This window comes from Drosophila subpulchrella, chromosome 2R, assembly GCF_014743375.2.
Source record: "Drosophila subpulchrella strain 33 F10 #4 breed RU33 chromosome 2R, RU_Dsub_v1.1 Primary Assembly, whole genome shotgun sequence".
NCBI lineage: Eukaryota > Metazoa > Arthropoda > Insecta > Diptera > Drosophilidae > Drosophila > Drosophila subpulchrella.
Genome location: NC_050611.1, coordinates 7,851,610 through 7,864,793, shown reverse-complemented (window position 1 = coordinate 7,864,793; position 13,184 = coordinate 7,851,610). Strand labels below are relative to the sequence as shown.

General features: G+C 42.9%; 3 protein-coding genes across 3 annotated transcripts; 1 reads left to right on the top strand and 2 right to left on the bottom strand.

Moving 5' to 3' along the window:
* The first annotated feature begins 108 nt into the window (after positions 1 to 108).
* On the top strand, positions 109 to 2,190 carry LOC119551597 (gastrulation defective protein 1 homolog). Its single transcript, XM_037860998.1, has one exon. The coding sequence runs from the start codon at positions 181 to 183 to the stop codon at positions 2,143 to 2,145; it is 1,965 nt and encodes a 654-aa protein (XP_037716926.1). The 5' UTR covers positions 109 to 180; the 3' UTR covers positions 2,146 to 2,190.
* LOC119551598 (NTF2-related export protein) lies at positions 2,136 to 2,839 on the bottom strand. Its single transcript, XM_037861000.1, has 3 exons — positions 2,788 to 2,839; positions 2,645 to 2,731; positions 2,136 to 2,566 (listed from the first exon to the last, which is right to left on the bottom strand). Exons 1-3 carry the CDS (start codon positions 2,794 to 2,796, stop codon positions 2,255 to 2,257), a joined length of 408 nt encoding a protein of 135 aa, XP_037716928.1. The 5' UTR covers positions 2,797 to 2,839; the 3' UTR covers positions 2,136 to 2,254.
* Positions 2,840 to 3,154: 315 nt separating this feature from the next.
* Positions 3,155 to 9,781, bottom strand: LOC119551323 (facilitated trehalose transporter Tret1-2 homolog). Its single transcript, XM_037860618.1, has 5 exons — positions 9,507 to 9,781; positions 6,763 to 6,922; positions 5,846 to 5,984; positions 5,571 to 5,779; positions 3,155 to 4,469 (listed from the first exon to the last, which is right to left on the bottom strand). Exons 1-5 carry the CDS (start codon positions 9,518 to 9,520, stop codon positions 3,390 to 3,392), a joined length of 1,602 nt encoding a protein of 533 aa, XP_037716546.1. The 5' UTR covers positions 9,521 to 9,781; the 3' UTR covers positions 3,155 to 3,389.
* Between the last annotated feature and the right edge of the window lie 3,403 nt (positions 9,782 to 13,184).

Here is a 13,184-nt window from a genome sequence, read left to right as displayed (position 1 = left end):
TTAGAATAAAAAAACCAGAAGATAGCATATATACACTGTAAAACAATTTCCAATCCATTAAAATACCAAATTGGCATTTGGAAACGGTCACACAATTGTTTTGTTTACAAAAAAATAGCCGCATAAGGGAAAGCAAAGTGAAAATAATTACATTTTTTATAACAACTAAACGAAGAAGCCATGCAACGTGGTAAAATCTCCTTTGGGAAAATCCAGCTGAAAGTTAACAAAGCGCCCGCCGAGCCAAACCCAAATGAAGCCGCCAAGGAAGATGATGCAAAGGAATCCCCTGAAACCAGTGGTAGTGGAGGGGGATTCAAGAAAATGGACAAGCAGCAGATGATTCGCCAGATCGAGGATGTGGCTGAGGATCTGGAGAGCCAGCACCTGAAGGAGGTGATGGGCATCAGTGGATTCGGACGCAAGGCGGCCAAAGTATTTGACATCAACGAGCAGATTGAAAAGGCCAGGATAACCCGACCGGGATTAGACAAAAAGAAGGAGGAGTCTAAGGTGGAGGAAGAAGACAAGGAAGCTGGGGAGGAAGGAGACGTAATAGGTCCCTTACCACCAGCTGCAGCGGCAGATAATGACAATTCCACGAAGGAAACTTCCAAGGGCGAAGATTCCGATGAGGACTCCTCCGATGAGGATTCAGACGACGAGCAGAGCTTAGTGAAGCGCATACCCTACACCCACGAAGTGCAGATGCAGCACGGATCCCGTGCTGTTCTCGCCCTGGCTGGGGATCCTTCGGGAGCTCGTTTGGTCTCCGGATCCATTGACTACGACATGTGCTTCTGGGACTTTGCGGGCATGGACTCCGGAATGCGCAGTTTCCGGCAGCTGCAGCCTTGCGAAAATCATCCCATACGTTCGCTTCAATACTCAGTGACCGGCGACATGATCCTAGTCATCTCCGGAAACGCCCAGGCCAAGGTCCTTGACCGGGATGGCTTCGAGAAGCTGGAGTGCTGCAAGGGCGACCAGTACATCTCGGACATGTCGCGTACAAAGGGACACGTGGCGCAGTTAACCTCCGGTTGCTGGCATCCTTTCAACAGGGAGCAGTTCCTAACCGCAGCACTTGATGGCACCCTGCGCATCTGGCAGGGACTAAAGGCCAAGGAGCAGGTGCAGGTGATCAAGACAAGGGCTCAAGGAGGCCTGCGCACCAATGCCGCATCATGCAACTTCAACAGGGACGCCACCCTAATTGCAGCCGGATGTGTAGATGGCTCCATTCAGACCTGGGATACCCGCAAAATGTATGTGAACACAACGCACTGCGTTCGAGATGCTCATCAAAAGGGCTCCGAGATCACCTCCATTGTGTTCTCATACATGGGCCAGCAACTGGCCACTCGAAGCAATGACGAAACCATGAAGCTGTGGGATCTGCGGCAGTTTAAGCAGCCGCTCCACACCTGGACGAATCTGTTCTCCCGCTACGACACCACAGACTGCTGTTTTAGTCCGGACGATCGGATCCTGGTCACCGGGGAATCGCTGCCCAAGGGTCAGACCGAAGCCAACCTGTATTTCTACAGCACCAAGAGCTACGATGAAGTACAGCGAATTCCGGTGTCCAACTCACACGTTGTGAAGACCCTGTGGCACCCGAAACTCAACCAACTGTTCGTGAGTTGCGGTAATGGCACCATCAAATGCTACTATGACGAACAGCGCAGCATCCGGGGCGCCAAGTTGTGCGTTGTAAAGACGCATCGCAAGAGGCAGCCCATGGAAATGGTGGGAGTCTCCCAAATCATTACACCGCATGCTCTTCCCCTGTTCAGGCAGGAGAAGTCGCGCACCTCGCGCAAGAGGATGGAGAAAGCTCGTTTGGACCCGGTCAAGTCCAAGCGCCCGGATTTGCCCATCACCAGCGGTCAAGGCGGCCGAGTGGCCAGCTCCGGAGGCACTCTCTCCTCCTATGTCATCCGCAATCTTGGCCTAAGCAAGCGGGTGGACGACGACCAGGATCCTAGGGAGGCCATCTTGAAGTACGCAAAGGACGCAGCTGAGAATCCCTACTGGATAGCCCCGGCCTACAAGCAGACCCAGCCGAAGGCCATCTTCTCCGAGAAACTGCCCGGCGATGAGCCTGCCACCAAGAAGCCCAAAACAGAGGCTGACAAATAGGAAGTCTGTCTATTTATAAGCGCTTAGAAATGTAAATAAACTCGTTACGGTTAATGAGCTGTAGCCTAGTTTCAATTATAACAAATGAGTAATCCTTGGCCGCTTAAGGTCAGACCATAACCTCCTGCAGGCGGTAGCAGTCGGAGGCAATCTTCCATTTGTCGTTCTCGGCAGTTACGATGAAGGTCTGCTGGAAGTTGCGAATCGACTGATGGGCGAACTTGACGGTGCCGCTGGCCAGGACTATGTAGGTCAGCTGGTTGGCCACAGCCGGATCGATGATGGGCTGGGCATCCAGGGTGTTCATCTGGTGGCTGGACGTGGGCAGCTCCAGGAAGTAGCGCTCGATCATCTCGCGACCGGTGGCCCCGTTTCCATTCCAGCTGAAGGTGGCGTTGTCCAGGTAAAGGCGACCAATTTGCTGTAAAATGATACATTTCATTATTTCATTTTTCCACGAAAATGCCGGTTTCCAGTTTCAGTAGCGATATTTACTTACATGGCGTCGGTTATCCACAGAGGCGTAGTAAAGACGCGTGAAAGTGTCCGCAGTGCGGGCGCAGCTCTCAATCTTTGCTTTGAGTTCCTTTAAGACATTATTATTATTTTAAATTGCTTAAAAATTAAATATTTCCAACTCACGCTATTCATTTTGTTGTCCCCTCGAAATTAGAGTGACTGTGCTATAACGTTCCCAAAAATCTCTTTGATGGTTCCAATACCAAAGCTGCAGTATTTTTTTGAACGCATAATGACCGTTAGAATTCGTAACCTTGAATACCCTCAACATTAAAAAAAAACTTTATTTATGTAGTATTTTACAAAGTGTTTTTGAAACTGAAAAATATTGATTTGAAGATTTAAACACATAGTTTTTGTTTGTTACAAAATTTGCTAGATTTTCTTTAAACTATTTTAAAGCTTTCGAGATTTCTCTAAAAGACCTTATGATAACATTCAGCACCAATAAACTGAACTAAAACCCACCATAAATAAACAACGACTAAAATTTTGTTTAATATTTGTATTTCTAATTATAATTATAGCTAACGAATAAACACAATTTAAAGCATAGCGATCACAATTGGAATTAATAAACTTAACATTTGAAGATTCCCTGTCGGAGTGGCCAAACTGGGGGACACTGGAATATCGAGCGAGTCTAATGAGGCACTGGGGCTAGGGCTACGAGTATGGCTAACACTATCTAAACTAGGACCTGATTTAAAGGCAATACCCCCGGTTTATGCGTCCGTCCCCCGATTGTTCTTGAGTGGTTGCAGGGGCTGCAAGTTGACCGTCTTATAGCCACGATCCCGCCGGAACCAAAGCCAGTTATTGCCATTGAAGTAGTCCTCGATGTGATCCAAACTACGGCCCTTCGTCTCCGGCTGGAACATGCACATAAAGGCGGTGAGTAGGAAGCTGGATACTCCGAAGACCAGGAACACTCCGCGCATTTTGAGCATTGCCTGCAGGGCGGGGAACTTCTTCGCGAAGATGAATAGAGCCACGTTCATGGAGGCAAAAACGCCACCCGCTGTCCTTCCCCTGATCCTAGCCGGAAATAGCTCCCCGATCATGATGCCAGGCATAACCATCAATGCTGTATTGAAGATAATATAACCCAAGAGACATACGGCTCCTACCAGAACATCGTAGGGCATTTTGGGCTGATCATGTCTGGCATACTGATAGGCACTCAACACAATGCAGAATAGACCGGAACCCATTCCCGACACGATCATGATCCTGCGGCGGCGAACAAAGATCAGGATCACACAGAAGACCATGCAGCAGACAAAACGGACAGCGGCTGTCCAAATCGCCGCCTGTTTGGAATCGAATTCAGCTCCGAATTCCGAAATCATATCGACGGCGTAGAAGATCACAATGAAGGTGCCCGAGAACATCTGCAGCAGGGAGAACACGATCACGATGACTAGCGGCTTTTTGGCCACCCTTTGGCAGCACAGCTGGAAGATATTCTCATTGGTCCTGGTGGTGACCCGTTCCTTGGCCAATCTCTGCTTCATATCGTTCACCTCCTTTTGGGCATTGATTTCGCTGCCCCGAAGGAAGGTCAACGCCTGCAAGGCACGTTTTTCATGCCCATTGCGAAGGAGCCAGGCAGGAGTCTCTGGGATGCAGGAAATGGACACCATGGCCAGCATGGGCAGGACGTTGGCGCACCAGGCCACACTCCGCCAGTACATGAAGGAGCCGAGGTAGTAGACCAGCAGGATTCCGGAGGAGTAGGCCACATAGGGAGCTCCGATCAGAACACTTCTCAAATTTGGCTCCGCCGTTTCCGCAATGTAGACCTGGGAGAAATTTAAGAAGAAATTATTTTACCTTCATTAATCAGAGCATTCCCGAATTCTGAGTTTTCTTTAACCTTAAAACTCTACCATCATAAAGGGCATCCCTTTTCTATAAAAGTAACTTAAGACTAACCAATGCAAATAAACAATTTCATAAAATGCAGGGTCACAATTTAAAATAAAAGTACCTTAATCAACCACCTATCCTAAAACATCACACGCCAAGTTAAAAAATATTCGTACAACTTGGATAAACAGTTATAAAGTCAAAACCTCAGAGTAATAGAACCATTATAATCGTAATACATTTATAAAGCCTCACATAACTATAACAATAATAATAGCAAACAAAACGCCAGCTAGAACTTTCGCTAGGAAAACAAATAGATTTATTTGAGGGTCACAAAAGCATCAACATCTTAATCTCTGGGAACTCTTGGATGGTAATCATAAAATCGTAAATCACGTCAGTCAGCGAAAACCATTAATGAAAACGAAACTGGCGGGGGAACACGCGCAACAAGTCGACGCCCACCAGTGAGCCACCCATTCATCCACCCGTATACCCACAGGCCACCCCGAAAAGCACCCACAAGCTGCATCCACGTTATTATAGACTAAGGTCAAGAATCCGGAACTACTACGCATATAATGTATAATGCGGAGCGTGGGCTCGTGTGTGCGGAAAGCTTTTGCTTTTGCTAATGCAAATGATGCGCTGGCCATTTAAAGTCCGGGAGCGATGACGCCGACCGACTATATCGTTATCACTTTGGCCGCAAGATAAGTCACGGACATATCCATAAGATACTCGTAAATAAACAGCGCCGGCTGTAGACACAATAGAACCGACCGGAGAAGCCGGGACAATAGAATATATAGCGTCAAGTGGCCAATTGACGACCTGTCCACCTGTCACGACTGCTCTTTTTGCGTTCCCTACGGGAGTCTCATTTGTGGGAGTTCAAGGCTCTGCCGATTACGGTTAATGGGTCACTCGGACAATCACGTACGGTTCCGTTTGTTCCGGGTATTTTGTGTGTTCCGTGTGAACGAACCCCTGGCCAGTGGCAATGGGCTCTGGATTGGCAGTCCACTCACCTGTCCGGGTCCACCCAAAATTCCGGTAGCAAATCCGCACAGGAATCGAGCAAAGATCACCACCTTAACGCTCCTGGCAATCGCCATTGTGCTCCAGCCAAATAGGAGGGGGATTACGGAAATAATTAGGGTCCTGCGGCGACCCAAGTAATCCGCCAAGGGTCCCGAGAGCAGGGAACCAAAGGGGGTGGCCAAACTATGGACACTGGCTGCAAGAATGTATAAAAGCGTTAAAAGGATTTCCAACTTTAAATGGGTTACGTTGATAAACTTACCTATCCAAGAGCCTGTTTCGACATCTATAGGGATCTCAGTGGTATTGGTATCCGTTAGTTGGGGCAGCAAAATGGCCGAATATCCAATGGGCATGCCACATCCAGCAGAAAGTAATAGAACTGCACAAGTGGCCAAAATCTATATAAAAGGGTATATGTATATATTAATATATGGATGACCTTATATGACATATAATCTAATCATATGATCCATTTTATAACCTTATGTTACAATCTATATATCGGGATTACATTTTCCACCCATCAAAATCTTCACTTCAGTTATGTATGTACATTAAATCGAATCTCCCGATCATATCATCAATGGTTCTGCGCCCTCCAAGCAATTGCCATCAATTGAAGTTGCAATTGCATCACGGACAACTTTAGTTTGATTTGCCCTGATAGTGATAAACGATCTGTGACCGCTGCCCATTGATTACTACATAGTGTATAGAGCATGTGTGCCCAGTTCAATTTGTGACGCCAGCAAACTGGACATAGAAACCCTGAAATTGAATGACATTTCGTGCCATTTCAATTCCAGGGGTGCCGTCACATGTCCGCCACATGTAGCCCCCAACAGAAGCGTTTTCTAATCATTCCGCGAAGAAAGTTCAATTGCGTATCTTATCATTTTGTCCTTCACGGAATATTTAGTATCTGTCACGCATATACAAGCGAAAACGGAGAGATGTCCGATGTTCGACAAGGGGCTGACAAGATTGTAAGCCTACGTGTGATCGATATTAAAAAAAGGTATTAAGTAGGAATAGCTGGCAACGTGTTTATAAATCATATACCTTTGAAAGACATTTTAATCTGACTAGAGTATTGAAATCATTTAGATATCATAAGAAAGCCTAGATCTTTCCTAAATTTTTATATATTATTTGAAATAACCATCGAAAACTAACCTGGTGGAATATTCCCCTCCGATTGGCCACATCGTCATCCTGCTCATCGATGGTAGAAAGTTTTCTGGAGTTGTGGTTGCCCAGTTTGCATTGAAACTCCGCTCCTGGAACCACATGATACGACTTTGAGTGGGGTACAAATTTGAGGTATTCGTCATCTCTATATTTTGAAAGAAAATAAAATACGAAATTAGAATGAATTTTAAAACCACTTTTACCAAATAAAAACAGACTTATATATACCAATAATATCATCTACCAAGTGACAGGTGCAAACGTGCTAAATAATTATATTTATCTTTGCTGATGAGTTGTAATAAAATAATAATAAACCCATTTCACACCCAGATAAGATTGCCCAACCAATCTCAGTGCCCCTAAAAGTTGTGATCTACCAATATTGGGAAATATGAAAGATTCCACTGTTCGGTAAACTTATTGCCAGGTGCTCCGACACTTTTGCAGCTTAATGGGCTTAACGATCCGCAATTATTGGCAATTTCATGGCCACTTGGGAACGGTTTCGGATCTCTAATACAGGGCAACCCTTTCACACGCCACTCAAATCAATCGAGCTGCATTCCCATTGTTACTTTCCCGTGTTTTGTTGCACTTTAATCCGGGCAATTTACGGTTGACTCACTGCAAAAAAAACCTTTAATGGGCGGTAGGGTGATAAGAAACCGCCAGAGAGCGAAAAATACGTCATTTTTAGAAACCAGCTGAGTTTGTTTTGGCGCTACGATAAGAAAAACATAAGAAATAACAAAAACACTGCCTTTTTTTGTGTATTTTGACAGTGCTTTGCTCTCTCTATCTCTCTTTTGGTATAAAGCTTTTGATTTGCTTGTATAAAAACTGCTTAAAAAATGTTAATGTATATTTTATCGCTCGCCAAGGTCAATTTGGAGTCACGTTTAATGAACCGAATTAAACTTTCTTCTTTTATTTAAAAGATATAGACAACACTATAGTTTTTGGCACAGTTTGCCAAATTGGTTTTGCAAAACAATAAAATAAAGTGGTATTTATAGGCCTAAAATATTTTTAACTTCCCCTTTGCATTGTCATTGATCTACAATTTAGAGGCCTTGGACATCTAAAATTTGCCCATAGCATTGATGGCACCATATGACGCCTAATCGTGATACGCATGACAAAATATGAAGTAAAGCAAGCAGATTTTGGCAAAACTTTTAAAAACAAAGCATTTCTTATTGTTAGACATGAGCAATATAAATAATATGGCGGTATCGCCGGTAAAAATCGTCTGCGACTGATTGCGACAATGTACCAAAACAAACAGGTTTAGAGTTACCCCAACAATGGAGTGCACCCTAATACTACGAAATCTTTAGCTAATTTAGATTGATAAGCTCCTTTTCATCCATAAACTCCTAGAGTAAACTTTCCAATCACATTCAATCGGCGTGTCTGAAGTCCAAGTCTAGTTTATTTACCCATCAATATGCTGATGTGTGAATTGAAAAAGTCGCCCGCACGACTGTATGGATTCTATAAACTGAAATGCTCACCCACTGTTGACACCACAAATTAGATAATTTATGGCACTGATCGGCACACACTCGAATAAAACAATCATTTGGGAGCATGTGGCGACCAATCGAATGGCAAGTCAACAAATGATTTTGCTTAATTGAGGCAATCGGTGTGGCAAAGAGGGTAAACTCAGTCAGCTGATGGCGCCATCTTCCATGTTCAGCACTCAATCAGGGATTAATTTCATCATTGGTTGGCATGGTAGTTCCGGCGTACCGGGCGTATACGTAATGGCTAAACAGAATTTAATTGCCACGCCAAAAATCGAGATAAGATAGGAGCACGAAAAATGCCCGAAAACCAATGAATCTCGGTAACTGGTTGAGGGTAATTTAAAACGAAAGCACTAGGCTTATCACCAATTAATGTTGAGGTTAACCAATCCAATTAGGGAAATACCAAGCAGTGCGAGAAGATAAGCAGAATTTCACCAGCTCCTCCTGATGAGTAACATCAAATCAATCAATATTTCTAGGTGTAGGACTTTAAATGCCAAAAAGGCAATTCAATTTTCATTCAATTAGGGCGTTGATTGATGTGGTAATCAGCCTAGAAATATTCCAAGTCATCGTGAGATTTGATAATGCTAAAATAATTCCTCTACTCATTTCAAAACAATGCATATTCTATGCAATAAATTTGTCTGAAGGCAAATGTACTTTTGTTTTCAATCAACACGTGTTTTGTCTGGTAAATACCCCAGTATCTAATCTTCTTCTAATTTTAAAATAATATAGAGCGAAGATTATTATTTATATCATATGTGAGGTAACGGAAATCTTACCCTCGGGAACACTTGGTTTGATCATTGAACACTTTGGGCACAAAACATATAGACAGATCTGACTAGCGGTTGGTAGAGTACAGATAAGACTTGTTTTTCGGGGAAATCGACAATTAGCTGGCACTGAAACGCGTCTTATCAAAGGGGCCCGAAAAAAACTGACCCTAATCTCGCATCGCGAGTACTTCAGAACCCTGTGTCTGGACCCTAGCAACATAAATGCACAAAACTGCCTAAGAAAAACCGAAAACTTGTTTCTGGTTGCTGAGGGTTAAAGTCGAAGGGGTTATTTTTAGCAGGCCAGACAGTAAATTCGCAAAAAAAATGCTGATGAGTGGACACAATGTTTAACACAAATACACGGTTTTCGGTTTTTGTTTTGATTTGATGTTTGTATTACCTTTCGACACTCATTTTGGCTTTAATGTAGGCAAATTAGTTCAAGTAGCTTCGTAATTAATTTATGGAAATCCTCCGCCTTTTTTTCAGTTTTGCCCTTTATATAACTAGTCGCGACTTAATGCGACCGCTTTAGATGCATTTGTTAAACAAGGCACTCGATCGCGTGGTGAATATATATCTCGGATCGGATCAGATCGGATCGGATCTCTGGAAATACACTGGAAGAAAAGCGAGCGAGTACGGAACAGCGACAATTACATTTCATGCCAAAACGCACACTGGCTGGCAAAGTGGTTCCGATGCGGCTTTTTATTTATGAGCAGCGATCGACGCTGCGATCGCAACACGCACACACTTATAGCAATTATTTTGCGCTCTCTCTTTGTTTTTCGCATGCCGCTTGAAGCCGCCCGCTCTTGCCGTCCCCCTCGCACGCGCATGCTTCTGCTTCCCAAGCAAGCTTGCAAAAAAGGTTCTTGCTACGCTTGACCAAGATCACAGCTGATCGAGCTAAAAGGCACTATAACAGTTATTTCAGCTCTCTCCACAACTTTCACTTCCTCTCTTTTGAGCGATGATAAAATCTTAGAGAGCTTTTTTATACTAGCCAAGACATGAACCAGAATGTAGATCTTTAGAGTAGATTTATGGAATCTGGAATGAAGAACATAAGGTGGTGTAACGAACACACTCCCTAACACCTCTGTCTACGTTTTGACCGGCCTGCTCAGGGAGATGGGTGTGGGTTTGTGTTAAGAGGGATCAAAAGAGTTACAGAACTCACAGTTGTAGACAAAGAGGCGATAGCGATAAAAAATTTAGCCCTATCCAAGATAGAAGCCCAGATGGTAATTGCTCCCTTTTAGAGCTTCTTAACCTGTAAAGTCTCATCACACTCCACCCATAAACAATTGGTGCGCTACATTCTCAAAGGTGCTCTCTCATGAGGGCCCTCAACTTAGTTCATCTTAAACTCCATCCAAGACTTAGCGGTATTACGTTCCGACCGTAGAAAGGCTAAAGTAACCGCTACACGCGGCACCCTCACATTGCTGTGCGCAGAAGGGAGGGACTTTTAATGCTTCCGTACTCAGTTAGTTCCGAGAATTGTTTTCCTTGGGGAACTTCGGTTAGAAAGTTTTCCAACAATGATGTTACCACCAGAATTGGAAATGAAAATGGATAGAAATTATCTGGAAAGGTCCAGGAATTCACACGTGGCAATATGGATGCAATTGGTTTTAAGAAAAGAGGACGGAATGTGGAATTGTTCGGTATTTTGTCAGGATCGGATCCTTGCTGATATGAAAGGTTTTATTTTACAGCATTCGGGTAGATTATGTTTACTAGACATGGGACTGCCAAAATGTCCAAGCTGGTACTGCCAACTTAGAAGATAAATTTACTGACTCCCACAGCAGAAGATACTTTACTTACAAAAATAAAAACTAGTTTCTAATGTCAAATAAATAAAATAAAACAAACATTTAGCAACAAAATATTTCTTTCTCAGGTTCCCAGGAAATAAATTATAATAATGCATTTTAAACGCATAGTTGTATTAAAAAGGTAAGCCTCTACCGCTCTCTTCGAGCCCCTACCTTCCTGTAATGAAAATTTCCAGTGAAAAGAGCATTTAGAGCCCGAGCATTGAAAGCAATCGGGAAAATGACCCGAGGGTCCGACTTGAATTGAAAAAGCTTTTCATTCATAACCTTGCACAATAACAACGATGGTGGGGATAGCATGAATCGCTATGGAAGAAATTGTCCCAGCAGCTTGTGGAAATGCAGCGAATTGTGAATTTGCGGAAAAGATAAGCGCAGCAGGGAAATGAGAAAAAGTATATATAAACAATGGAGGGAAGGGATCAGCCTTAGGGACATGGAGACGGTGCGAAAATTGTATGGCAACTATCCAGAATGGAGACTGTTTAAAACTTAGTTATTCCCTTTTTGGCGAAAGCTTTCGTAAGCGGCTTACGTTTGCTCGACATTCATACGCCCCGTTGGCCGCTGAAGCGCCATCCCCGCCCACTTCCACTTCCACTCCCATTTCCGTTTCCTTTCGCTAAGCTCGAACACTTGCGTAAATAAATGTATCACCCGGAGCGTCGGAAAATCGCTCTCTCTGGCTCTCTCGCTCGTTGATTTTTCTCACATTTTAATGCTCCAGTGTTTCAGTGTCTAGGTCGAGGCAGCTTTTTTTCCTGAAGGTCGCCTGGCTAACTGTTCGATGTGTCTGTATTGGATTTATCCCCCTTTTTTCGGGGGGGTTGGGGGGCGAAGGAAAGCCGAATGAGAGGAAAACTATCGACCGATTGGGCGGATGTTCACAAGGTAAACATGCGGCAGATGACAGCCAACTTTACTGTATTGTTTAAAGCCTTTCTACCTCCCAATTGACATTGTCGAATTTCCACATTTTTCCAATCGAATTAAAATTTGATCAACCATTTAATTGCATTGTAATTCGCATTTAAATTGGCCGTCTGCACATTGTTCATCGGGCACCCACTCTTACAAATGGTCACCACACCCACATGCAGTCACATGCAAATGGATAATTAAGTGAGTTATTGTTCAAGGACATGGTGAATGCTCACTAACTGCCCCGAACCATTCGCAAAAAGAATGGAAAGCTCACCGATGCACTGAAAGCCAATCACTGGGAACAATTTCAAGGGATATTATGCAATATAAGGGGTGCCACAGAAAACGCTTAGCGCTAATTTGGGGTAGAACTTGTACTTATTAATATGGCACCTCTGGTAGACTTTAAATTTATTTATTAAGTATCAAAAAATTAATAAAATGTATGCAATTTGTGAAACTATTTTTTAACGATTGATGTCGAAATTACTAAAAGGGGATATGCCTTAACAAACAAAATATTCATCCATTTTAGGACATTATAGACTTTTTAACCATTAAATGTTTCGTAATTTTCCTGATAAATAATAATAAACTTTTAAAATCTATACAGTAAGACATAGATATAGTAATAATTATAGTAATATGTATAAGATTTATTGAACATTGAACAATAAAAGGTTAATAACTTTTTTTAGACATTATCTAAACTTAAAACATTTTTTGAAGATAATTATTTCTATATTATGTTTGTTAAAATTTATTTTATATTGTTTTTTTTTAAGTCGTGTACTCCAGGGCGTATACTTGATTTCAGGTACAATAAAAATAATGAAACAAAAATAATAATAATTATAGTAATCTGTATAAGAGATATTTGCATAGAACAATAAAAAGTTAATTATTTGTTTTAGAAATTATCTTAGTGTAAAACATTTTTCAAAATAATTATTTCTATTTTATGTTTATTAATATTTGTTTTTATACTGCTTTTATTTTAAAGTAGTGTACTCCAGGGCGTATACTTGATTTCAGATACATTATTCTCCCACTGTCAAATTGAGCCAATTTTTGCACAGTGGCCCTAACGACATTACCACTCCCGCCTCCTTTTTTCGCCAAAGTCGCCCATTTTCCCATTCCAATGGGCCGTAAATCAAATTGCAAATCAAAAGCAGCGCCCAGCAGCTGCCATAAACTTTTATGGCAAGCGAGCGAGCGTGGGAAGAGCTTCGGCGGCTGAGCTTTCCACGCTCCCGAAAGAAGAAAAGCGCTGGCTTTTCGCTCTCTCGCTTTTCACATTC